The sequence below is a fragment of the Carassius auratus genome, chromosome 46 (assembly GCF_003368295.1).
Source record: "Carassius auratus strain Wakin chromosome 46, ASM336829v1, whole genome shotgun sequence".
Taxonomy (NCBI): Eukaryota; Metazoa; Chordata; class Actinopteri; order Cypriniformes; family Cyprinidae; genus Carassius; species Carassius auratus.
The window spans coordinates 18,961,012-18,988,831 of NC_039288.1; the positions used below are offsets into that span (position 1 = coordinate 18,961,012).

General features: G+C 40.1%; 2 protein-coding genes across 4 annotated transcripts in view; both read right to left on the reverse strand.

Moving 5' to 3' along the window:
- ric1 (RIC1 homolog, RAB6A GEF complex partner 1) overlaps positions 1-6,508 on the reverse strand; it is a 32,285-nt gene extending 25,777 nt beyond the window's left edge. For 2 of the 3 annotated variants that reach the window (XM_026235362.1, XM_026235361.1), the window contains exon 1: positions 5,937-6,508. In XM_026235362.1, the coding sequence (XP_026091147.1) occupies positions 5,937-6,077 (141 nt within the window). In that variant the 5' untranslated portion in view covers positions 6,078-6,508. The remainder of the gene's footprint in view (positions 1-5,936) is intronic. The other variant, XM_026235360.1, reaches the window with a different exon arrangement.
- Positions 6,509-10,428: 3,920 nt separating this feature from the next.
- On the reverse strand, positions 10,429-27,763 carry LOC113064487 (lysosome membrane protein 2-like). Its single transcript, XM_026235366.1, has 12 exons — positions 27,466-27,763; positions 24,590-24,750; positions 22,850-22,997; positions 22,573-22,767; positions 21,484-21,575; positions 21,283-21,402; positions 16,867-17,045; positions 16,413-16,531; positions 16,198-16,271; positions 16,029-16,080; positions 15,784-15,936; positions 10,429-11,550 (listed from the first exon to the last, which is right to left on the reverse strand). Exons 1-12 carry the CDS (start codon positions 27,586-27,588, stop codon positions 11,443-11,445), a joined length of 1,524 nt encoding a protein of 507 aa, XP_026091151.1. The 5' UTR covers positions 27,589-27,763; the 3' UTR covers positions 10,429-11,442.
- Positions 27,764-27,820: the final 57 nt, after the last annotated feature.

Below are 27,820 nucleotides of genomic sequence, written 5' to 3' on the forward strand. Positions count from 1 at the left end.
CTAAATTGTCTTATAAAGTACATATAAAGTGAAAGTGTCCTGAAAAGCAGAAGTGACAGAGAAGCAAACATTTAGAGGAACTAACTAAAAGCTGCAGTAAACACACATAATAAGTGCACGTCTAAACTAATGTAGGAATATGACTGCTACACGATACACACATCTACAGAACTATTTGATGTTTAAATGTTCACTGCTCATGTATGAAATAATCAGTAACGCTGATGAATAACCCAAAATACTCCTCTAATAAAAATCAAAGTGTAATGATGTTCAGCGTGTGTTTGTCAGAAACACAGCACAATCTCGCTGTGAAATGAAGAGCAGCAGGGAAACACATCAGGAGAAACGAGAGACGGAGACAGATCTGCAGATGAGAACAGCACTTGGCCACAAAGAAAAACACCCAAAAATGGAAGCAAAGTGATGGTTTCATTCAGCCAACGGGGAGCGGTAAAGCTCCACACACACACACACACACACACACACACACACACACACACACACACGTGTAGAACTCATGAAAAACTAACATTAATGTCACAGAATCACACTGCATTTACCTTCAGTGTGTGTGTGTGTGTGTTTTCTTATTTATGCTAAGCTATTGAGTAAAACTGACACCAAAAGTGGCACATTTAGCGGATGAATTTCAGCCCACATGACGCCTGTATCATCACATATCGCCTGAATAAATGAAGAAAGGAGAGCAGATCTGACAATGAAGAGAATACACCAGAAATCATGCATGTACATCTCATGCACAGACCTCATGTAAAGTTGACTACACTTGCTCTTCATACAGCAGATGAACTGAACTGAACGGACTCAACATTCAGTGGAGATCTGAATTCAGCACGCTCACACACAGAACATGTTATTTCCTGTCCCGATCTGCACAACATGCGTGTGAAAGCAGGACACAGGTGCACATAAATGACGCTTGTTCAATTGTCTGCACTATTTTAACCTGACTCAAGCACACTAAAAAAAGTAGGGATGCACGATAATATCGGCACAATATCGGTATCGGCCGATAAAAGCTTAAAATGACCATTATCGGTATCGGCCGATATGAATATTTCTGCCGATGAGCCAAACCGATATTCTCCAAGTGAAATAATTGACCTGTTTTTCAGATGTGAATGTCTGTCTACATTTGTAAAATAATAAATTTATGGTAGAATCAGTACAGAAGAGATACATGGATTTCTCTTCAGTAAAATTAAAGTTATTAGTAAGTTAAATATATCAGTATATATTTGTATATATATCGATATCGGTATCGGCATCGGCCAAAATTATTTTGAAAATATCGGCATATCGAATATCGGCCAAAATCCAATATCGTGCATCCCTAAAAAAAAGTCATCAAGTTTTACCCTATCTTCCCCAGCTGATTAATCACAGCACATGTTTTCTGAAGCATGTTATGTTTAAATATACCAATGAATCATTATCTAATTAAATGTGCGGTAATTTGCATACACTTTCAAAACAGAATCACTCAATAAATCAGAAAACACATTTTTGACCATGTTTTTAGGAATATCATATAAACTAGTGTGAATGAGGCTGCACTTAATTTTACAGTCCTGTTCTTCATGTACATACTATGCACTTATAGTAACTACAATAACTATGTAATAACTACTAACCCTGAACCTACCCTTAATACTTTTTCTCAGATATATTTCCTCGAAGCATTCCTTACTATAAAATAAAGTCAGAAGAACACAGACTGCAAGAGAACAGGTCTGACAAAAACACCTTTACTCATGTGCAAACAAGTTCCCTTCACAAAAACATATCTGAAGGGGTAAATGTTGAGCTGATTGTGATCAGAGGGAACGAGTGGATCGAGACACAGCCCTGATGATCTCGAACACCAATTACCTGATAGTTTAGATCCATCCAGAAACTCAAAGTGAGAATAAAAGAAAAAAAATCACTTGAAAAAATAATAATAATGACTGTTTCCAAACAGGTCTCTCAAACACACGGTCTGTCATTGGTTAGTCCTGCCCCAAACTCACATGATTGGTTGAGTCATAAGTTGACGTGTGGCTGCTCAAACTGTTTAATTTAACAGATACACAGCAAACTATCACACACAGTAATATATGTTGGTTATTGTTCACCTATGGTCCTCATCTTAGTTTCCCACACAGAACAGATGATGTATGATCTCACAGTGTTACACAACACACACACACACACACACTGAGGATTTATTTCACCAGTGCTGTTGTGTAATAAGAGTGATTCTCCTCAGTCAGAGTTGATATCAGCTACTACCTCATTTACAGACGCGTGTAGAATGATTCTAAATGAACAATTCCTATGAATGATTTATAAACTGTCTATATGCACAAAGACATCTTCCTAAATGCACTTCTCTTTATAAATCAGTTGATCTTAAATTCATGTGCATCAAGGGCCTAAACATCCTGTTACGGAGGTATTAATATGATCTGATTTTAATCATTGTGTTCGGTCTCCACACAAGAATGAAAGTCTTTCAGGTTTGGAATGAGATAAAGAGAGCAAACGAAAGAATGATCTTCTTCAGCTGAACGATGATCCTGATGCTGTTAGTGATCAGTAAAATCTGTAGGGTAAATAGATGTGATTGATGTTAAACATGCTGGTCTGTGATCTCACACTGACAGGAAGCTCAGCAGCCCTGAGTGTGTGTGTGTGTGTGTGTGTGCATATGCAAAGATGTATCAAGACCGGGAGCTTTGATATGCATGACCTCAGCACTACTGACAAAGAGTATGTGTATGTGTATGTGTGTGTGTGTGTGTGTGTGTGTGTGTGTTATAAAAGGAACTCTTCCTCTCCAGCTGTGTAACTCCACCTTCACTCTCACACACACACACACACCAGACACCATCCTTTCTTTCCCCCTGGATCATCTCAGACACTCTACATACGGACTTATCACATCCGACTCTGCTAATACAGTCAAAAACTTTATTTACATATAAACAGTTGGTTATGTCCAAAATTAAAGTAAACTGTTGAGCTCTTAAAGTGACAGCAGTCTAATAGTATTAACATGCTGCCGCTTGTCCTTAAAGGGACAGTTCACCTAAAAAAAAAAAAATTCTGTCATTATTTTACTCACTCTAATCTAGTCCCAAACCTGCATTCATTTCTTTCTTTTGCCGGACACAAAAGACGAAATTTAGAACGTGGGAAACCAAACATTTGCTATCTTTGAGAAAAATGAAAACTATATTTGTGGACATCACTGGGGACCAGCAACTGTTTGGTTGCAACATTCTTTAAAATAACTTTTGAGTTCAACAGAAGAAAGAAACTCATTCAGGTTAAAAACAACCTGAGAGAAAGATTAAATGATTACAATTTTCATTTTTGGGTGAACTGTTAAAAAACATCAAAACAGAAAAACAATCACTCACTGCTCTTGACTGAAGACCTGGAGGTTTTTCCCGAACAGTCTTACTATATACAGGCAGCAAAGAGTCTGACCTCACAAAGGATTATCAGTCAAAATCTGTCTCTCCACGAATGTACAGAAGTGTTTTTATCAGCTGTTTGGACTCTCATTCTGACGGCACCCATTCACTGCAGAGCATCCATTGCTGAGCTAGTGATGCAATGCTGCATTTCTCCAAAAGAAACAAACTCATCTTAAACCTGGATGGCCTGGATTTTCCAGCAATTAATTGTTCCTTAATATCAATTACTTGTTTCATTATGTGGAGTTTATGTATCTTATTATGCAGATATATTTTTTTTAATTTGTGTCCACTGTTACATGACCTTTTTTCTTATTCATCAAGTGCATTCATTGTTTTTATTGTTCATCCCGTCATATTTTCATACAATGCTCATTGTTTGCTGTGCATTTCCTGAGAAAATCAGTTTTACTATGAACACTCAGTACATTCGTGGAGAGACAGATTTTGACTGATAATCTTTTGTGAGGTCAGACTCTTTGCCGCCTGCATATAGTAAGACTGTCCGGGAAAAAAAGTGATTTCTTTTCTGTTTTGATGTTTTATTAACATTTAAAGGGCCAGTTCATCCAAAAATGAAAATTCTGTCATCATTTACTCACTCTCAAGTCGTCTAAACCTAAATTAGTTTCTTAGTTCTGATGAAAGCAAAATGTATTTTAAAGAATGTGGGTAACCAATGACGTCCATAGTATATATTTTTTTACGATTATCAAAGTCAATGGGGACCAGCAACTGTTCGGTTAACCACATTCTTAATTTCGACTTTTGTGTTCAGCAAAGGGACAACATGAGAGTGAGTTAATAATGACAATCTACACTTTTGGGAGAATTGTCCATTTAATGACATGTTTAGTGCTATTAGACTCCTGTCACTTTAAGAGCTTATTTATTCATTTTGCATGAGCTGACGATGAATACATTTTCAGCAAATTAGGACATCAATTGTCATTAAACTCAAACTGAAATATCATTCAAAAGCAGATGTGGTCAGAGGTTTAAAAATATCAGTTTAACTTATGACACGTGCCGTCAGTGATGTCAGAGACCACAGTTCACACTCCTTCACAACACTGCAGTTTCACTCTACAAGTGCAAACGTGAGCACATTTCATAATCATGAAAGCATCCTATTCTGATGATCTTGTTTCCTGAGTCTGCTGACACTTCATTACACAAACCCTCAAATGTTCAAGTCAAGACGAGGTAAACTGAGCCTGAAAACTGTGTTGTGAATTTCTGCACTTTGACCCACTGAGCAACAACATCCAAACCTGCTGAAGTCTGAAGCGACAGCTGTCAATAACACACATCACACACACTCAGAAACCAGCACTTTAACCTCCACTAGTCTAGATAGACTTGACAGATGTGGCTCATTAATAAACCTTCTCAGATTCAAAGCTTGAGTTCATCAGACCTGATCTCACATCATTCATTATTCAAACATGAACTCAGAGCTCGGATCATGAGGCTGTTTGCCTGCCTGTTTTAATCCAGACAAAATAATATTCTCATGAGGTTTGAGTCGATCTGTAACACCACAGACGTGTAACCACTAAACCACAGGACCCCACATTAGACCCCCTAAATGCTGATATTAAGACGATATCTTGTTCAATGTTGACTGGAATGAATGCATCATGGAATAAAATCCAAACTGTTTGCATAACCAGTTTATGTTTTGCTGAAACTGATCCACATGAATCTCTTTGTTTTGGGATTTGAACAAACAGACAGAAAGCAGAACTGATACTTTAACCACTAAACGACAGCAGTCCATCTGTGAGCAATTCTGTTAATATAGCCAATCGAAAACTAATGGGATTCAAACCTACAGCCACTGAGTTATCATTTTTAACCACAAACTCAAAAAACTCAGGCTGAAAGTTGACAACTTAGACTTTAATCACTAAACCACTAGATAATGTTAGTTAACAGTGTAGGATTAACTGCATTTAAACCCCTAAACCATTGCTTTAAAGTCATTTTAGGTGTCTAACTCGGCTAAACCTGGTTTCTATTGAACCTTTGGTTCACCAAACCTGACCATTTCTCACTTAAGAAATTAAAACTGCAAGACCAAGGCTCTGAAAGTGATTAACTAGATTAACCAGTTGTTAAAAGTTAACCGTCCTTAGTCTTTAACTAATAATCCTTTTGATAATCCCACTAAAATACCGAACTTCCTGCATTTAAAACCATAACCAGTTGGCTTAATAAAATCGATTAGTTTCTTAAGTTAAAACCTTTGGGTCACCAACCCAGATCTTTCACCCCTAAACCACAGCACCATTTCTGTCCCTTAAACCTCCATCTTTCACCACTAAGCCACATCAGGTCACCTTTAAAGACTCAATGGGCTGATCTGGAGGAAGCCTGAAGCTGGGATTCGAACCCACAAGCTACCGACGCACGCCATCCAACATTGAAACATTTTCTTACCCTGCTGAACCAGATGCTGATCTGGGTCTCGGACAGCACCGCCAGGTAGAAGCGTTGCGCGCTGGGCTCGATCAGGAAGGGCCGCTCGCTGCTCCGGAGCGGGCAGAGGAGCCTCCGCGGCCAGCCGCTCAGAAAATACATCACGATCCGGTTCCGACCCGAATCACTGCGACACCGGGGCGGACAGACTCCCTTCAGCGGCCTCCATGCACCGAACCAACCCACAGCTCGACACCGACTCGGGTTGTATTCAGTCCGGGATCATATCAGCGGTATCCGGCGTCGGTTCTGACGATCTGAGTCCAAAATCCGCTTTATTTGCTGCGGCAAGCGAGAAGAGAAGCCGTGTAACGGATCCGCGGAAGCAGAACCGGGTCTCGGGGGTTCGTGGCTCTCACTGCGCCACTGGACCGCTGGACTCTGGAATCCAAAGGGAAGTTTTGGTACCGAATTTATCCCGTGAATCCTCCACCGTCGCCATCTTTAGTCTCTTATTATTTATCACGATCTGTTCGCTCGCTGCTTCGAAACGCGTTTATCCGCGCGGTCATGTCCGTTGCCGCCTAAAGGGGGCGCGCTGTGGCCCACAATGCATTGCGGTTAACTGAAAACTGATTTCAAATTTAGGACTTTGGCGCCTCCTGCCGGTGAAAGTGATTAACGCGCCAAAGCCAAAATTACATTCCCTATCCGCAATCATTATTGACCCTCAAATAAATCAATAAAATAACTAGAATTAAAAAATATATAGAATATATATTCTAATTATTAGTCCAAATGTATTAAAAATATATATATATAATTTTTTACAAAATATTTAAACGTATTTTTAAATAAAAAACAAATACATAACACATTATAAATATAAAAACTGCCATTCATTTCTTTCTTTAGATGAATTTAACTGTATTTAAAAATGTATATTATTCTTAAACATGGCCTAGGTACAAGCCATTTTACTAGGTAAAGTACTATGATTTAACTTTTGTGTTTGTATTATTTATTAATACATGTAATCATAACTGGAGCCACCTTATTTTATTTCATTATTTTAGTTATTATAAAGATCCACCATTGAAAGCATCATCACAAGCCACAAATAAATTATTTCAATGTTTATTTTAAATTAAGCATCATAAGTCATAGACAGAATCTGCAGTTGATCTGAGTGGAAGGTAGAATCAGTAAATGATCATGGAATGATAAAAACAAAATCTACAGATAACTGTCTTCATTTTTATTAAACGTTATTAAAGTATTTTGTGTAAGCAATGTGACAGGATCATATATTAGTTTATATCTACATTCTAAAATATAATCAGTGATGACTGTAGAGACGTGAGATCTGTCAGTCGGCTTTTTTATCGGTCGTCGTCTTCGGTCCGTTTGCCGTGGCTCCGTTTGCCGTGGCTCCGTTTGCCGTTCCATTACATTCAGTCTGAGGAAGACAACGAAGAAGAGAATGAAGAACTGTGAATGTAAACACTCATCTTAACACTACTGGAAAACAAACCCTCTTCCTTTTGTGCTTCAGGGGAAACCTTTTATTAACATGACCATAAATAACAAGAGAAGTTTCATTTTTGGGTATATATATATATATATATATATATATATATATATATATATATTATTATTTTTTTTTTTTTTTTTTTTTTTTATGTTTTCACAGGAGTTTCTTCTCCAGGTCAAAAATGTATATTGTGAAATATTTATGATGTAAAATTTTTTAATATATCATATTTTTCGGACTATAAGTCTCATCAGTCCAAAAATACGTCATGATGAGGAATAAAAACATATATAAGTCGCATTTATTTAGAACAAAGAACGAAGAGAAAACATTACCGTCTCCAGCCGCCAGAAGGCGCTCTATGTCTTCAGTGTAGACTACAGGAGAACTGAGCAGCATAGAGCGCCCTCTCGCGGCTGGAGACGGTAATGTTTTCTGTTAGTTCATGTCAAATTAATTTTGATAAACAAGTCGCACCTGACTATAACTATGAAAAAAACTGCCAATAGTCCAGAAAATACGGGTAAATTAAAATATAATTAATTTCTGTGATGTTCAGCTGTATTTTCAGCATCATTCCTCCAGTTTTCAGTGTCACATGATCTTCAGAAATCAGAATAATATGCTGATTTATTATCAGTTTGGAAACTGTGATAATTTTTTTCAGGATTCTTTGATGAATAAAAAGTTAAAAAGAAAAACATTTGTTTATAATATAAATCTTTTCTAACAATATACAAGTACAAAAGTTTGAAGTCAGTACATTTTTATTTTTTTTGAAAGAAATTAAAAATGTTATTTACCAAGGATGTGTTAAATTGTTAAGAAGTGATAGCAAAGATTTATATTGTTAGGAAAGATTTACATTTTTAATAAATGCTGTTCTTTTTAACTTTTTATTCATCAAAGAATCCTGTAAAAACTATCACAGTTTCCAAAAATATATATGTCAGCACAACATTTGATAAGTCTAATAATAAATCATCATATTATTATGGTTTCTGAAGATCATGTGACACTGAACACTGGAGTAATGATGCTGGAAATACAGCGGAGCATCACAGAAATAAATTACAGTTTAAAGGATATTAAAATGGAAAGCACTATTTTATATTGTAATAATAACATTTTGTAATATAACTGTTTTCTTCTGTATTTTTGATTGAATAAATGCAGCCTTGAGACTTTTTAAAAAACATTACAAGTCTTACTGACCCCAAGCTTCTGACTAGAAGTATATAAGTATATGTGTGTGTGTGTGTGTTAGTGTGGGTCTATGTGTGGGTGTATGTGTGCTGAATGCTGATTTACAATGCTGTGTTTCTGAGTCTCCTGCACAGCTTCTTTCCTCCAGAAACGGTTGATGAAGGGAGAGATGAACGGATAGATGATGGGCTCCAGGAAGCGCTTATAAACCCACAGCAGCACAGGGATGACGATGCAGGGAATGCAAACCATATCTCCAGATGACTGAAGACAAACACAGCATCAGATCTATTCACATCTCAACATCAATCTTTCAAAGGAGCTTTGATAAACCACTCGATCTATTATTCCACAGACAGACGTTTATGATTCAATTATTCACATGTAATACAAAGTACTGTGCTAGTACCATCTCAGCTGATGATGCCAGGATGTGTATATAAATATAAATATATTATAAACAGATTTAAATTGTTCTGTAGCTTTCCATTCAGCCAGATTATTTTCAGTATACATTCATTACAAAGTCGTCATCTTTAGCTGATCTGGATAGATACGTAATCAGAACATATAAAGTCCGATTTACACATTAGTTTCGCAATATTTACATTTATTTAAATCATCATAACGTTTACTAACGATCAACTCTGTCTGATCGCTGCTGTCTTCCTGTTTACAATCATGAATCTGATCAATAAACAACCACACACACTTCACACAACTCATGATTATGTTCTTATCACATATATGACATTAGAAGATCATATATTCTATTGAAAACTTGGCTAGAATGCAGTTAATGTGTGTAAAACTAACCTTGTTCTGCGCGAGCTGAAGCAATATCTTGTAACGATGAGTAACGCTGAGCTTGTTGTGACGTCAGAGTGACGCCACCGCTGCTATTGATGTTATCGCCACCCAGCGGCGCGGAGGAGCAGGGACACGCACACAACAAAGAAATAAAATAAAATACAATAAAATGTTTTTGAAAATAGAATTGCCCTAAATATTATTAAATATATATACAGTAATTACAAAGGCATCATATTTAGCTGATCTGACTACACAAAATCATTACACCATGTTACCAGTGATATCAAGCAATTTATTTTTAGTTCATTTGCATTTTAGTACATTTGCATTTATCACATTTAATATTTACGTTTATTACATAAAGGTGCATTTATTTACATTTACTTTGTATCCAAGTAGTTTATCAGTAAAATAAAATTGAACAACAGTTTCAAGTGAACTGTAAAAAGTGGTAACCTGCAATTGTTTCCTTAAAGCACTATTTCTGTAACTGATTTGACCCACAAAATTATATAAATAAATAAATAACTGTATACATATATTTTTTTTTTTGGTATAAATGAATTGAATGTAAATTAATTATTTCTGACTTGAATAAAACAAGTTAATCTATTTATTGCCATTTTTGGTTATTAAAGAAAACTATATCAGAAGTAGAGGAGTTATTTTTAATAATTATTATATGATAAAAAAAATGAAAAAATAACAAACAAAACACAAAAATGACCAAATATATGCCTTTCAGAGAGACTTTTTATTATATTTTCGTATAAATCCATCAAAAAAGAAAATTCATATATATACAAAACTGTACAATTATTTGTGCAGTCTGAATCTTAAAATCCAAGAGCTGGACAGATGCAGAAGGCATTAAATATAAGGACTGAAACTTTGAAAAGATCCTGAAATATTAGTTCAGTAATAGTAAAAGAAGTGCACGCTCATTGCAATACTGCTGTCTAATAATACTTATAGATTATATTCATTTCAGAACAATTCTCATCTAAAATCATTCAGGCAGTCGTCTGCGTTCAGTGTTTGAGGATCAAAGATCACGTTCAGAGAAGTGTGTATGTCTGACATTACGTTATTAACGAAATTAACGTTAGATTACATATTCCACAACATCAAATCAACAACTTTAGCATTTTAAGCTTATGAATGAATCAGCTGTTCACTGAAATAACACGCTTCATGATGAAAGGCACAGCAGGTTCAGTCACATGTGGCTCGCCTCGTTCACACAGGAGAGGTTGTGTTATTGTTTGTCACATGTGTGTGTTTGGCTGCGGTCAGTCATGTCAAGGTAAAACTACTTTCTCTGTTCTGTTTAAATGCAGCAACACATCATGTGTGAAAAAGGTTTCAATTTAAGATTTATGTATATGAAATGTATATACGATTTGAATGACACTATGGAATAAACTTAATACGATGCATATTTGTCAGTTATAAATGAAACTGAATGTGTTTTATATACAATAACAAGGTTTATATATCTATTATCAGCAAATACCATTTGTTTCAATCTCATGCATTTCATTGAAAATTGCTTGTTCAACATCTAGTCATATTTCAACCATGTTTATATATAGATAGATGAACAGATTTATGCTGATTCGAATAAATGCATCTTGAAAACATAATACATCTAATAAATGCAAATTAGTTGTTTAGAAATCTGGCTTTGTTATGTATGACTGACAAATATGCATCACATTAAGTTTAATGTAGATGGAATTCAAACACATAAATCATAAATTTAGGCCTGATTTCAGTAGAGTGATCAGTGGACAGCGAGGGCTGCATTTGGGTCCAAATTGAGTTTCTTAACATTTGATCTGTGATACTCTAAATCCCTGACAGCAGTTTTAATGTCGCTTAAGTGTATATGAAATGAAACAGATGCAGAGTGACCATGAAGTGAGAGTGAAAGCACCTGTGACACACACACACACACACACACACAGCCGCTTAAGACTTGTCCACAGGCGTCATGCCGATATAAGTGCCATTTTTTTCGTCTTGATCGTCCACTTTGGCGGCGACAGGAGCGAATGATGTGTCTTTCTTTGCAGACGGCTGAAAAGAAGAACATATAAGATTAGAGATAAGAAAGACAAGATTGATTTAGTACGAGGTATACAAAATCAAATATTAGTTATAGTAATAGGAGTTACACAAACACATGAAAAACAAGTTCGTGTATTTAAGGAGAGCATGTTTCAGTCCTTGAACTAGTTTGAAGCATCACATGATCAACCAGATTCAAACCAGGAACAATTTCATATATTAACATATACATCTAGCTCATGTTATCTTTTTTTTTCGATTGCTAAATGACAGTGAGCACAACTGGAGCTACATGTGCAAAACTCTAACTACAGTCTGCACTAGCAACAGTCACCTGAGCTAAACAGTTCACATCACCTGCAAAACTCATTCCAAGCAACACAACTCTTAACACACGGCTCAAAACAGGCTTCACGAGTTCACCCTTGCATCTAATCTGAAGGCAAATAGTAGGCATATTTTGGCGTGCTGTCCTGGGGGAGGGGTCCGGGCCCGGAGCATAGCCCGAACCCAAATAACTCCCCCTATCCCTATTTTGGGATAAATAGATTAGAAGTGAGGAGTTGGGGTGGAGGAGGGTTGCCGAAAAACTGTCATGGGACAGGGGGTAGGAAGACTGGATATATATACGCTTGCGTGCTATTTAAGATGATTAGCTAAACGAGATGCACCTGTGCCAAATTGGATGATTATCTGATCGTGCTTCTCCCGAACTTTGTTAATAAAACCACATTTAGTGCAGCCAAACCCTAAACACACTCCTCGCTGAGATAACACACACCGTCACCCGGAACACACCGAGAGGAGAAACACCACACACACTCCTCGCTGAGATAACACACACCGTCACCCGGAACACACCGAGAGGAGAAACACCACACACACTCCTCGCTGAGATAACACACACCGTCACCCGGAACACACCGAGAGGAGAAACACCACACACACTCCTCGCTGAGATAACACACACCGTCACCCGGAACACACCGAGGGGAGAAACACCACACACACTCCTCGCTGAGATAACACACACCGTCACCCGGAACACACCGAGAGGAGAAACACCACACACACTCCTCGCTGAGATAACACACACCGTCACCCGGGACACACCGAGAGGAGAAACACCACACACACTCCTCGCTGAGATAACACACACCGTCACCCGGAACACACCGAGAGGAGAAACACTACACGACCCTCGCTGAGATAACACACACTGTCACCCGGAACACACCGAGAGGAGAAACACCACACACAACCCTCACTGAGATAACACACCGCCACTCGGAACACACCGAGAGGAGAAACACCACACACACTCCTCGCTGAGATAACACACACCGTCACTCAGAACACACCGAGAGGAAAAACACTACACACGACCCTCGCTGAGATAACACACACTCTCACTCGGAACACACCGAGAGGAAAAACACTACACACGACCCTTGTCGAGATAACGCACGCCTTCACCCGGAAAACACAGAGAGGAGAAACACCACACACGACCCTCGCTGAGATAACACACACCGTCACCCGGAACAAACCGAGAGGAGAAACACTACACACGACCCTCGCTGAGATAACACACACCATCACCCGGATTCAAGAATATTATAAACAAGAAAAGAAAGGGTAAGTGCTAGTATTAGTTGATTAAGTGCTGGTGAAAAAGATGAGTCTTCAGATGTTTTTTCAGAATGATTTAAGACTCAGCTGTTCGAACTGAGATTGGGAGGTCATTCCACCAGCTGAGCACAGTCCAGGAAAAGGTCCGTGAGAGTGATTCTGAAACTCTTTGGGATGGCACTAGTTCACTTGCAGAATGCAAACTTCTTGAGGGTGCATAAGTTTGAACTAGTGAGCTTAGGTATATCGGGGGCCGTGCCAGTGGTCATCCTGTAGGCAAGCATCTGTACCTGGAATTTGATGCGAGCGGCTACTGGAAGCCAGTGTAACCTGATGAGGAGAGGAATAACGTGAGCTGTTTTTGGCTCATTGAAGACAACCCTCGCTGCTGCATTCTGGATAAGTTTCAGAGGCTTGATAGTACATGCAGGAAGAGTCAGGAGAGCATTACAACAGTCCCGTCTGGAGAGAACCAGAGCTTGGACAAGAAGTTGGGTGGCTTGCTCTGACAGGAAGGGTCTAATCTTAGAATGTTGTACAAGGCAAATCTGCAGGACTGGGTCGTTGTAGCAATGTGGTCAGTGGAGCTTAACTGATGATCCATCGCAACTTCTAGGTTTCTGGCTGTCCTGGAAGGAGTTATGGTTGACGAACCCAGCTGTATAGAGAAGTTGTGATGAAACAATGGGTTAGCTGGAATCACCAGGAGTTCTGTCTTAGTAAGGTTGAGCTGAAGGTGATGGTCATTCATCCAGCTAGAGATGTCACTCAGACAGGCTGCAATGCAAGCATCTGGTTGGAATGAGATGCTGAGTTGAGTGTCATCAGCATAGCATCAGCTGGATAGGCAAAGCCATGCTTCTGAATGACAGGTCTTAATGACATCATGTAGATGGAGAAGAAAAGAGGTCCAAGTACTGAGCCTTGAGGAACAAGTTATTTGTGACTTCACCCCTCCAACGCACCCTGAAGGATCTATCTGAGAGGTAGGACTTAAACCACAGGAGTGCAGTTCCAGAGATGCCCATCTTTCTGAGGTTGGACAGTAGAATCTGGTGATTAACTGTGTCAAAAGCAGCAGACAGGTCCAGTAAGATGAGTACTGAGGATTTTGAAGCTGCTCTTGCCAATCGCAGGGCTTCAGTAACCGAGAGCAGAGCAGTCTAAGTTGAGTGGCCACTTTTGAAGCCAGATCGGTTGCTGTCCAGGAGGTTGTTTTGTGTAAGAAACATAGAGAGCTGGTTGAACACAGCTCGCTCAAGTGTCTTTGCAATGAATGGAAGAAGGGATACCGGACTGTAGTTTTCTAGAAGAGCTGGAGATGGATTCTTAAGCAGTGGGCTTACCCGAGCCTGCTTAAATGCTGAGGGAATTGTCCCAGAGTGAAGAGGTGAGTTGATAATGTGAGTAAATAAAGGTATGACTGAAGAAGAGATCGCTTGAAGGAGATGAGTGAGGATCGGATCAAGTGGACAAGCAGTAGGATGATTCGACAGGATAAGTTTGGAAAAGTCCATCTCTGAGAGTGGAGAGGAGGAGAGAGAGTGTCCATTAGTCATTGTGAAGTTATCGTCTGCGGTGTGGAGAATTGGTCACTGATGGTTCTTGCCTTATTTGTGAAGAAAACTGCAAAGTCATCAGCTGTAAGAGTCGATGGAGGATGAGGTGGATTAAGAAGAGAAGAGAATGTTTTGAGTGTCCGAGCGTCACAACAGTTGTTAATTTTGTTGTGGTAGTAGGATGTTTTAGCAGTGAAGACATTTGTAGAGAAGGAAGAGAGTAGAGACTGATACACACTGAGGTCGGTAGAGTTTATTGATTTCGGCCATTTCCTCTCTGCAGCCCTATGTTGAGAGCGATGTTCACGGAGAACCTCGGACAGCCAGGGGGCAGATGGGGAGTGCGTGCTGGTCTAGACGACAGTGGGCAAAAGTTGTCCAAGCAAGAGGTTAAAGTGGAGCAAAGAGTGTCAGTAGCACTGTTCGTGTCCAGAGCTGAAAACTGAGAGAGTGAAGGATAGGTGTGTTGGAGAGAGTGGGCGTAGGTTCCGTTGAAAGGTGACCTGCTGTGGAGTGTATGCCACTTGAGCAGCGCAAATCTGTGAATGAATGTTCCGAAGTGATGTTTACTTCAACAGAGTAGGGAGCAAGGAACGCTGTATAGGGACCACGTCACTGTGAACAGTTCAAGCATGGAGCTCACTTTTAACGAGCTGATGATCTGAATAAGGTGTGTTAACAAAGAGAAACATGTGAAAAATGCAGAGCTGGGGGGTGCGAAGACTGGAATTGAGAACTGCTGACCTGAAAAAAAAAACGCAGTTGCAAGAGTGTAACTAGGAGGTTGCTGGGTTGTTCTGGCGAAATGAAAAACAAAATTGTTAGGGTGTTACTAGGCAATTGATAGGGTGTTATGGGTGGTTGCTAGGCAGTTGCTAGGGTGTCCGAAGGAAATGAGAAAACTAAAGTTGCTAGGGTGTAACTAGGACATTGCTAGGGTGTTCTGGGTGGTTGTTGGCAGTTGCTAGGGTGTTCTGGCGAAATGAGAAAACCAAAGTTGCTAGGGTGTTACTAGGCAGTTTTTAGGGTGTTCTGAGGTGTTTGCTATTACCTTGTTCTGATAGAAGCGAATGGCGAGGATGATGGAGACAAGCACCAGAATGACTCCCAGAGACACGAGGATGAGCGGGATATGAGACACTAGAGTTACGATCAGCAGCAGCTTCTGAATCCTCGCCGCTGAAGCGTCATCAATCACCACAGACTGAAAAACATCAGAAAACCTTCAGTTCCACAAAAGAAAACATCGGTTACTAAATCAGCCCATTCAGGGGAAACTTCTGACACTCTTCTGACCTCATTCAGAAACAAAATGGGAAAGATGGTGTTGTTGAGATTCCTGGTCAACCTGAGGAAACAAAGGACAAAGACCTTCAGCTTTAAAACTATAGAACATACACTCACACTCATGGCTGCTTACCAACACGGCCGAATTAAATATATCTAACAGGAAAGCCCCACTCACGGAAAGCCACTAACTCTCTCGAGTTGAATGTTGAACTGGGTTCGTTTCATGGCACGAACAGGCACTCCCATAGTCTGAGAAAAGTCAGAAATCTGAGCCAGACTGCAGCAATCAAACCAATTATGTCACAAAAACTTCAAAAAGGAAAAAAATACATTCGAGAACAAGACACTGCAACACTTCAAAATGTCTTATCATATCACAACATATCTTACAGGGTTCAGATCCAGAAAGGTCTGATGATGCTCATGCACCGGAGAAATGCCATCGATAGCTTGGACATACTTCTCATCAGCCAGATAAAAGTGAGGGAAAGAAATGACAACAGGAGCACCTGAGATACAAAACAACAACAATAACATTTAGTCTTTTACCTGACACTTTTATCCAATGCGACTTACAAATGAGGGCAAAAGAAGCAAAAATCAAGAAAAGGGCAATATTTGCTGTAACAAGTCTCAGTTAGCTTAATGCGATACACATAGCAAGGTTGTTTTTTTATTATATAAAAACCAGCCGGTGTAAGAGGCCTTTTTTGCTTTTGTTAATTGTATAATAAATAAAAAGAACACAAATAGAATACAAAAAGATTAGAGAAGCTAGTGTTTTTTTAAAGAAAGTAAGCAGTTAGTAAATGAATAGAGTGCCAGTCTAAATGCAGCACCTCACCATTCCGACACACAGACACATCCAGCACGCCGTCGTCCAGGCATTTATTTGGTGTCACACAGAATCCCTCATTTTCCGGGTTGTTCTTGCCGCTGGCCAGCGTGTCCCGGGGCGGTGTGAAGCGGTATGCTGGGATGCCCTTCAACTCCACCTCCTTCTCAAAGCGCATGTGGATGGACCTGCAGAAGATCCATCAAATATCATCTTATGTTCAGATAACTACAGCTGCTTTCCAGTTACACGAAAAGTGTTCAGTAATTTTAGGGGAAATTATTTTCCCAGCATGATTAAACCATGTACAAAGGTTATGTGAGCCATTCTTGCATCCACCTTTCCCTTAAAAATCTGGGTGAGGAGTCAGAGGAAAAGGACAAGGACAGCTGTCCCCGCCAGCACAATAACCCAAGGGTCTGCTGCTGATGTTCAACTAGGTTCAAAGTGATTTGAAAACATTCCAGGGTTGGAGTCTGTTCTCGTGAAACCATGTGTGAGTGAAAGTGAAAGTGACGTGACATACAGCCAAGTATGGTGACCCATACTCAGAATTCGTGCTCTGCTTTTTAACCCATCAAAAGTGCGCACACACACACAGTGAACACACACCCGGAGCAGTGGGCAGCCATTTATGCTGCAGCACACAGGGAGCAGTTGGGGGTCAGTGCCTTGCTCAAGGGCACCTAAGTCGTGGTATTGAGGGTGGAGAGAGCACTGTACATGCACCCCCCCCCCACCTACAATTCCTGCCAGCCTGAGACTCAAACTCACAACCCTTGGATTGCGAGTCTGACGCTCTAACCATTAGGCCACGACTTCCCAACCTCATTTTACCTCATTCATCTGCTGTGTGTCGGGAATCTGTTCTGGTTGACAGTACGGCGCAAACAGTGGTGTCCCTTTCTGCGATTCCCCTGGGCGCTTCAACTAAGAGAGCAGATTTCCTAAAAGAGCAAATCACGGATGATTCACGTCTTTTTAAAGACGCCGTTTCATTCGCGTCCTTCTGGATGTGGTCGTTTCCTGTTCTCTGACAACGGCCACGAGCGTTGTCTTCCATGTCTGGGCATTCAGCACGCTGAAGGCACGTTCGTGGATGGTTCTCTCTTTTCTTAAAGGGAAAGGAGCAGACCCCTCTGTCACTACACGTTCCGGCTAGTGCTCTAGGAGATTTGAAGGTGACAGTGAGAGCTTCTTCGCCGGGCCATGCCCCATGGACCTCTTGCCCCTTCCACAGTGTTTGTCTTGTGCGGCTGCTGGGTGATTTTGCTGGGCTGTCTTATGGCAGTCCAACAGGTCATTCAGTTTGCCGCCGGGGATCAGATGTCGAGGATCGGAGATGGGCTATTGACCTCTGTGGATGAAGATATGGTGGGGCGGCCCCCCTCGGGTGTTGTCGCCACTGCCGAGTTGGACCTAGAGTTGACAGCCTTGCTTGCCCAGGCAGCTGAGAGCATCAGGATGGAGGTGAATGCACCGCCCAGCCCTGAGTGCTCATGGCTGTTCAATTGGTGCTCGGTGTAGAGCGTGGCTCACAACCTCGGGAAGGCGATGTCCACTCTGGTGGTCCAGTAGTGCCGTTTCTGGTTCAGCCTGGTCTGTATGAGAGACGTTGACAAAGATCACTTTCTGGACGCTCCCATCTCCCAGGCTGTCCTGTGTGGTGATGCTGTCAGGGGCTGTGCCCAGCAGTTCCTGACAGAACAACGTCAGACTGAGGCCATACAGCACATCTCACCCAGACATGATCCTCCGGCTGCCACCATTCCGTCATGGGCAGTGCCTCAGCCTTCCCGTCATTGTGGGAACCCCCCTGCATCCTCCACAAAAGCTCTGCCACGTGCTGAGAGTTCTTCGAGGCCGGCGCACCGAGCCCCGCACAGGAGAGCGGCGCCCCCCGTGTCACTTCCGGCTGCGAAGTCCTCTAGGAAGCTCCTGGGGCATATGGCATCCGCAGCTGCAGTCACGGCGCTCGGGTTGCTCCATATGAGACCACTTCAGCACTGGTTGCACTCCGAGATGGGCATGGAGCCGCGGTACACATCGTGTCACCAGCACACCGATGTGTCGCCGATTTAGCCCCTGGTGGGATCTTGTCTTTCTACGGGCTGGTGTGCCCTTAGAACAAATGTCCCGACATGTTTTTGTCACAACAGATGAGCACTGTACAACACGGGCTTGGGCGCAACATGCAATGGGCAGGCAGATTCAGGACAGGACCTTGACTGCTTTGGATCATCAACTGTCTGGAGTTGCTGGCAGTGCATCTAGACTTATGGCAGTTTCGGCCGCTGTTGCTGTACAGGCACGAGTTGGTCCGCACGCACAACACTGCAGCTGTTTTGTACATCAACCGACAGGGCGGTCTACGATCAGGTCGCATGTCCCAACTCGCCCGCCATCCCCTCCTCTGGAGTCAGACGTGGCTTATGTCGCTGCGCGCTATCCATATCCCGGGGCAGCTCAATTGTGCAGCCGACGCGCTCACACGACAGCTCACCTTTCCCGGGAGATAGCGACTCCGTCCCTAGACGGTCCAGCTGATCTGGAGTCGATTTGGGGAAGCCCAGGTAGACCTGTTTGCTTCCCATGAGTCCTCCCACTGCCAGCTGTACTATTCCCTGTCCCAGGCCCCCCTGGGCACGGATGCACTGGCACACAGCTGGCCTCGGGTTCTACACAAGTATGCGTTTCCTCCAGTGAGCCTGCTTGTACAGATGCTGTGCAAGGACAGGGAGGACGAGGAACAGGTCCTGTTGGTTGAGCCTTACTGGCCCACCCGGACCTGGTTTTCTGAACTCATGCTCCTCGTGACAGCCCCTCCCTGGCTTATCCTCTGAGAAGGGACCTCCTCTCTCAGGGGCTTGGCACCATTTGGCACCCGCATCCAGATCTTTGGATAGTGGATGCCATCACCTTGGTGTACCATTCCCAAGGTGAGCCGTGCCCCCTGGGGGTGAGGGCCCACTCCCCACAGAGTGCGGCCTCCTCCTATGCACTGGCGCACCGTGCCTCTCTGGCAGACATCTGTCGAGCTGCAGGCTGGGCGACACCTAAGAGGTTTTACAACCTTCGTGTAGAGACAGTTTCTTCCAGTGTGTTGGGTAACAGGTAAATTGGCGGGAAGGGCTGGCTGGGTGTCACACTTGCTGCGGCACTCCCCCTAACACAGGGGTGCAAGCGCCTTTCTTCTCCCAGTAGAGTTCCCCGGTTGGCGCAATCTGGTTGAGCATCCTCCAGCACCCTCGGCAGTCAGACTTGGCGGAGCAGTCTGTCGCCAGGCCCAGTGCTGGTGTTAGTATGCCCGGAGTTCCGGTCAGGCCCTGTACTGGGCTAGGTGTCCATATGGCTTGATTCCCTACAGGTAATCCCATATATGTATTTTTCCACGGTAAGGTTTCCCTCTTGGCAAACATGTGTCTTCCCTTGACAGACCCGTTCTGTCAGTCTCTTATGGAAGCCATTCCATCCCTACTCTAAAGTAGGACCTGCCTCAGAGACCCCTTCCATATGTAGTACTGCCCCCTGGGTTATTCCATATCAGTATCTCCACATGCCACCTCCCTACGGGTAAGATGTGGTCTCCGTAGCGGCCTGTTCCTAGGCTCGCTTCCCCATTGTCTGCCAAGCTGAAAGAAAAAATAGGGAAAATTTGAAGCAATCTTTCACTGAAGGTTGAAATCCCTTCCATTAACTTTGTGTTGGCGGAACAGCAGCATGGCCTTCTCCAGCAGCGAGGTAATCACCCTTTGGCCCCTTTGGTACCAAGGTCAGTGAATTTCCGCTGGGGCTTTGGGAAGGTTACAACCTTAAGTATAGCTTTTGGGGCATGCCACGGCTTGCCGACAATTGCAGCACCACAGGGTTGTGACGGTGTTCAGGTTGTGTCGTTTTCCATAGGACCCCATATGTCGTTCGACATAACTTGTAGTGACCGACAGATACGTAACCCTCGTTCCCTGATGGAGGGAACAGAGAGGTTATGTCCCCGTTGGCAGTGGCACACGGAGTAGCTCAGGTATGTTAAATCCACTAGCCAATTTTCATTGGCGTTTTCTCTTAAACTCAGAGATGATTGGCCTCCCAAATGAGACCCCATATGTCGTTCGACATAACATCTCTGTTCCCTCCATCAGGGAATGAGGGTTACGTACGTAACCGAGACGTTCTTTTTTCCACTAAAACTTTGATGCACGTCGTCTTAGTTTATTACATATTACAAAGGATGTGATCTCAAAACAAGCAGGAAAAAATGCATCACATGCAAGTTTTGAAGTCATAACATGTACATTTCTATAGTCGACAGTGTCAATCTCAGCAAAAATATCACTCTTAAAGCACTGATGGCTGTCTAATAACCTGACACTGTGTAGATATGGTTGGCTACTTGACGAGTGCATGAATGCAAACGAGGGCCGCTACCTGCAGTGGTCAGGGGTGAAGACGTTGAGCCGCTCTTCTTTGGTCAGGAACGGGTGGAAAGAGCTGCCGTCAGTGCCGTTGATCATGTTACTCTGGTTGGTTTTCCAGAAGGACACCATCCTGAGACACAAAGCACATGAAGTCAATCTTCTCCAGCTCTGCTTCATTAAACAGGACATTCAGGAAAATCTGGGACTTTACTTTTCTCCCTTCCAGGTGTAAATGCGGCCAAAGTCCAGGTAGTTCTGCTCTCCGGTGTGATACACAAACTCACCATCATCACTTCCATTTTTCTGACAACACAAGAACAGACGATATATACACACACACACACACATATTCATGTACAGAATAATAGTTCTGAGTATGTTAGTATATGTGGCTCCGTGTCACCTCAGTTTAAGATTCCTGTTTTAGTTTTCATGGATTAGCACTTTCTTAACTTTCCGAACTAATTCTCCTCTGTCCGTGCCCTTAATTTGAGATTGAGCTCTGAAAATTAGCTTGCAGTACCAACATTCTGTCTATCTATAGTGCATTTCTGCTGCCTAGCTCTGGAATAAACTAACACAAGATTTCTGTGTTATCTCTTTACTCCAGAGCTTTAAAACTGCTCTCAAAACTCACATATTTACAATGTTTATCAATTGATTGCTTGCCTTAATTTTCTGCTCTATGCTTGTTTTGTAATTTATCTTGTTTATTGCATATTATTTCACCTTTGACTGCTGTGTGGCTGTTCATGTCTGTTATTTACCTCATGTAAAGCATCCCTGGGTATTTAAGATGTGCTATATAAATAAAATGTATTATTATTATTGTTTGGCAGCATTTTGTATTATTCTCCTAACAATTATTAGTGAAAATTTCTTCCTGCAGTTAAGATCATTTATGCAACACCATGTGGAAAGGATACATTTTACACATTTTTATGAAGATGGGCCAGTGATTTGCAAGTGATTTGCTGAATCTTTTCATACAAGTATATATATATATATATATATATATATATATATATATATATATATATATATATATATATATATATATATATATATAAAGATAATTAAATACTATCATCATCACTTAAGATTTAATTTCTCAAGGAAAACATAGAAAATCTATGTAGACCGCCAAAACCCTCAAAGAAACCTGAAGATGAGCCAGGAAAACTTTTGAGGGTGTCCAGATACACAGGTAGAGTGATGTCTCCTTGTGTGTGTGTGTGTGTGTGTGTGTGACATGTTACTGCAGAAGGATCCACAGACACGCGTCTGATCTGAGACTCACATGCAGCATGAGACCGAAGTATTCGTCTGTTTCTGGTTTTGTGGTTTTCAGTCGGGTGAGTAAGGGGTCTTTGAAGCCCCAGAGCAGCTCCTGCACCGTGTGTGTCATGGACATTTTGGTGCCGATGGAGCCCATGTAAATGGAGATTGGCGTGGAGACCCAGAAGCTTAGACTTTTCAACCGATTAATCACGGCCTGTTTGAGGAAACCAGAGCCTGAGACTCAGATCAACTGGACAATAAAACACACACACACACACACACACACACACACTCACCACCGCTGGGATGTTCACCGTCGTCACCAGATCCACGTTCGGGTCTCCAACTGATTTCTCAGGCTCGAAGACGAAAATCTTGGCTGTGTAAGCAGCAACCTTCGTCCCGTTGTGAACAAATGACACGTTGTGTTTGGGCCTGAACTCTCTGGAACGGGTTAGAGTTACAGAAGAAGAACAAAACACAGTTCAGCTGAGCAGAAATAACACAACTAGATTGACTTTTATTGACATTGTGATTATATATGTGTGAGTCTGAAAAACACTTCAATGAAAATGATGGTGGTGCAAAGTGAAATATTATGCACGAATGGCTATATAATGTAATTGATAATTGTAGGGTAGAAAAAAATGATATGCATAATGTGGAGCATAATACTTGATATATGCATGAAAGTTATTTTGTGTTTCACTCTCTTTGGTTAAACATCTGATGTTTCAAGAGCGTATTGATTCCTGTTTAAGTGTCTTCTTTTATCCTCTTAATTACCATCAAGTCCAATGCAAACAAACCATGCAGAAGTATGACTGCAAACACGCTAATAAAACATGACAGCATCAAAACGACTTCAGCTTCGGCTGCAACTGTATTTAATAATGCACACATCATTCTTCAGTAAAGATGATCAACATCTGCAAATTAGCGGAGCTACCTGAAGTAAACTTGGGTGTCAGTTTCCAGCAAATGTTACATTTAAAAATTCAATAGGAGTTTTTTTTTTAAAGATAAATTATTAAAATGAAGAAATATATTAAGATTATTATGAATATTAAAAATATAATTTTCTAATTATAAATACACACACACACAAATATAAATAAAATCAATATACAACAAATATAAATTATAAAATATAATTACAATTTTTGGGGGATAACATACATTTGATAATTTATATTTTTTTATAAACAGATTAAAAACAAATATATGTGTGTAAATGTGTGTACAATTCTGTCATCATTTGCTCACATGGTCCAAAAAAGTATATGTAATACATTTTATCAAACAAAATATTTCATGCTGAACCGACTTTTTGTAATCTCTGTCTGATGCTTTACACAACAATGATTTTAAATGATCTTTTGGGAATAATTTCTCCATATTTGATGTGCGATTAATTTGATTGATTAATTACCACATCATGTAATTAATTAGATTAAAAAATGTATTCACTTACCAGCCCATATTTTCATATGTTATGTTGTTTTGTTTTGTTATAAAAAATGTATGTTGTTTTGATGTCAATTTTTGTTATGTTATGTATTATAATGCTGTTATGCTGTTTGGTTATTTATTTTTTATTTTTTATGTTTTATTATAATAAAACATAACACTGGAAAACAATGTTATGTTTTGTGTGATGCTCTAGTTATATCATGCTTAAAGTTACATTTTATGTTGTTTTATAATTAAAAACAACATAGCAAAACAATATTATAAAATAACATGTTATGCTTTACGTGAGACTGTTATGTATGTTTAGTTATGTTATATTATATTATGTTTTTATGTTATGTTTTCTTAGGGAAAAAACATAACATAGCAAAACATAATGTTTTTTTTTACATAATGTTGTTTTATAACATAAAACAGAATAACATAACAATAACGTAACAAGACATGGCATGTTATGTATCTCTGTGCAGAGGGATTTCGGACCAATGCAATGTCGTAAAATGGCATAAAAGCAAGCGCTGATTTCATGAAAACCGATCCGTCTGTGTGTTCAGGTGATGTACCTGTAGGTGTACGGCCCCATCGTAGTAACATGAGGTTTAGCTTCTCCTTTCAGGAACTCCTCAGGGTTGGTGAGGTTGAACATGAAGAACTCCATGTAGACCGGAGGTGGGGGATTCTTCCACGTGCCGAAAATTTTACTGCCTTCCGTCAGCGTGATCTCCTGAACACACAACACAACAGGGATATTATACATTACAGCACAAACATGTGAATGAAGGTGAAACTCTGTTCAGTTTGAGACACAATCAAACATTTAGTGGCTTTAGTTCATATCTGTTAACTTTGAGGTCATTCACTGTAAAACTGGTTTTTCAGAGTTGCAAATAAAACAAGAAAATATAATTTAAACTAAATTAAATTCAGTGTATAAGAGAGTTGACAAAATCACATCCTGTCTGCTTCATTAATCACACTGGAATTGGACAAGGACGAGTATTTAGGTCACGACCTCATGACCTCCAGCGCTACATTGTTGCATGCTCAGATCTAACATTTTCAAATTTCTCAAATGCTGATAACATGTATTTGTTCTGGCTCAATCAGGTCATTAGAAGCCAGCAGCAGAAACACACAGGAGTCGGGAAGTATTACAAGAAATATGAAAGACAGTAACTATGGATTTTTTCTTTTTTTTTAAAATGTTTTTGATTTTTTTTTATGTATTGGTGTTTGAAATTTAATAAAAGTCAATATTGTTTTTATTAATTTTTATTTATTAGTTTTAGTAAGTAATAATAAAAAAAGATGTTTCATGTTTTTAAAAAACATATCTTCTGCTCACCAAGGCTGCATTTATTTGATAAAAATGCAGTAAAAACAGTAAAACTGTGGACTGTTATTATAATTTTTATATGAAATTAACAAACTTTTGTAACATTATTAATGTTTTTACTACCACTTTTGATTAATTTAATGCATCCTCTATGAATAAGAGTATTCATTCCTTTTAACGATAATGTACATTGGTTTCAGAATTTCTTGCATTACTGATGACAGATTCACTCTTTACTGTCATCAACATGATTTGCACATTTTTCTCCCGTAATCAAAACTCTGAACGTGTGACCAATCAGAAACTCCCAGAACATCTGCAGTGTATGTGTATGTGAGTGTGTGTGTGTGTGCTCTTGTTTTTGTATCATATCAGGACACAACTCTGTATAATGACATGGGTATAACACAGCTATTACAAGGAGAGGGTGACTTATGAGGACATAACCCATGTCTCCATTTATCAAAACACTTATAAATCATACAGAATGAGTTTTTTTGAGAAAGTAAAAAATGCACAAAGTTTCCTGTGAGGGTTAGGGTTAGGTGTAGGGTTGGTGAAGGGAGATAGGAATGAACCCACTTTTCACAAAAACAAACATGTGTGAGTGTGTGTGTGTGTGTGTGTGTGTGTGTGTGTGTGTGTGTGTGTGTGTGTGTGTGATTTACTCTCCCAAACATCCAGATGTAAGCAAGTGATCATGTGCTTCCTATGCTTCCTGCAGACGTGACATTTACTTGATGCTCTATTAAAGAAAAATCTAAGCATATGAAGGGGTCAAAATCAAAATCATAAAAATGTAAAATTAAAATAATAATAATAAACAAAACAAAAAAATATAGAACCAAAAACATTTAACCATAAAAATTGGAATATAGAATTAAATTATTTAAAAAAAATAACAAATAATTATTCAATAAATCAATAAAAATCCCTTACTGATGCAGAATCCAATCCAAGTCAGACTGTGGAGGATGTTTAATATGAAAATGTATTCAGAAAATTATAGAAAAATGAAACTACATTTCATAACTTGGAGACAAAATTCTTAAGTATTATAACTAACTTCAAATACAAAAAATACAAATCCACAGTTAATATAATATAATATAACTGTATCCAAAAAGGTATCCAAACTATTAAAAATACAAAGAAGATAAAAAATACAAAGTATCTAGAAAAACAAAGTATGTGAGTTGGATAAGAACCTGTGAAAGTCAAAGTATTCAGGTGAACCCTTTAATAAAAGAGGAAGTGAAACTAAGATCAAAAATAGAGCGAGAGAAAGGAGAAGTCTGATAGGGAGGGTCTCGGACGCATCTTATATAGTGCATCAGAATAAAAGACATGTTTCAAATGCACATGAGCGAAATCAATCATATACATCTCGCCTTTTACAAAAATAGCCTAAAAAGTGTCGCCCAGTTTCTATTCCTCTTTCTGAGACCTAAAACATTTTGTGAAAACAACAATATTTCCGAGAGTGATTAACTACAATTACTCCTCTATACGCAGTTAGAAATACATACAATGTACATGTGGGGCCTCAAGTAGCCAGACGATTAAATTCACATGTAGAAAGGCTCATTAAATGTAATAATCATTAGCTTGTACACTACTTATCACAAATCTACAGATATGTTAAACTATACTTATATGCAAAGCGTTATCATGATTTAGTCTAAAGGCACACAGCATAAGATTACTATTATTGTATGGCTGCAAGGAAGGTCTGCAAAAGATTATGATTAAAATCTGCTGTTATAGGTAAAGTACATTTAAACACGTGGATTCTCAGAATTCGATTCACCACTTACTAAAACTTAAATATACAATAAAAATTGAAAATTACCAAAAAAAAAAAAAAAAGTTTTTACAAAATAATACAAAACACTTTACACATTAAACCATACACAATGTACATTTAAATGAACCAATTTCAGTATATTAACAAAAAACACTGTAATCATTAAAATGTAACATTAAAATAACACATGCTTTTTAAAATAAAAATTAATTATAAAAATACTATATACATTATAAAATTATAATATTTATCTGACATAATAAACTGTCCCGTTCCTCAGCAAAGACAGCTCTTACCCCCTTCAGCTTGTTGTGGATCAAGGTCTGGAAGAGTCCGGACACAAAGAGTCCGGTTCCCATGATCAGGAGAACAGCGCCAATGACTCCAGACGTGAACATGCAGCAGGATTCCTTCCTCATGGTGCAGGTGTCAGTGAAGCCCAGAGTCCAGCGGGTCAGCAGAGCTCTTCCTCTGAACACACACAGGTTCAGTCAGATCGAGTCACTCTTCTCACAGTACTTGCTCCAGAAGCTCCTCAGAAGAGTAAACTTGATCCAGCGACCAACTCACTATTTGAATGAATGACAGCAGTGTGGAGGGACACGGCGTTACCCGGAGTGGGCGGGACTGAGGGCGAACAGAACAGTAAAA

Bases quoted from the DNA above. Each gene is read 5' to 3' on its own strand.
- LOC113064487 (XM_026235366.1), bottom strand. From the start codon at position 27,588: ATGAGGAAGGAATCCTGCTGCATGTTCACGTCTGGAGTCATTGGCGCT. The intron at 22,998-24,589 runs GTACATCACCTG...AACCCGTTCCAG, and splicing joins ATGGGGCCGTACACCTACAG to AGAGTTCAGGCCCAAACACA. The intron at 22,768-22,849 runs GTGAGTGTGTGT...TTCCTCAAACAG, and splicing joins CGGTGAACATCCCAGCGGTG to GCCGTGATTAATCGGTTGAA.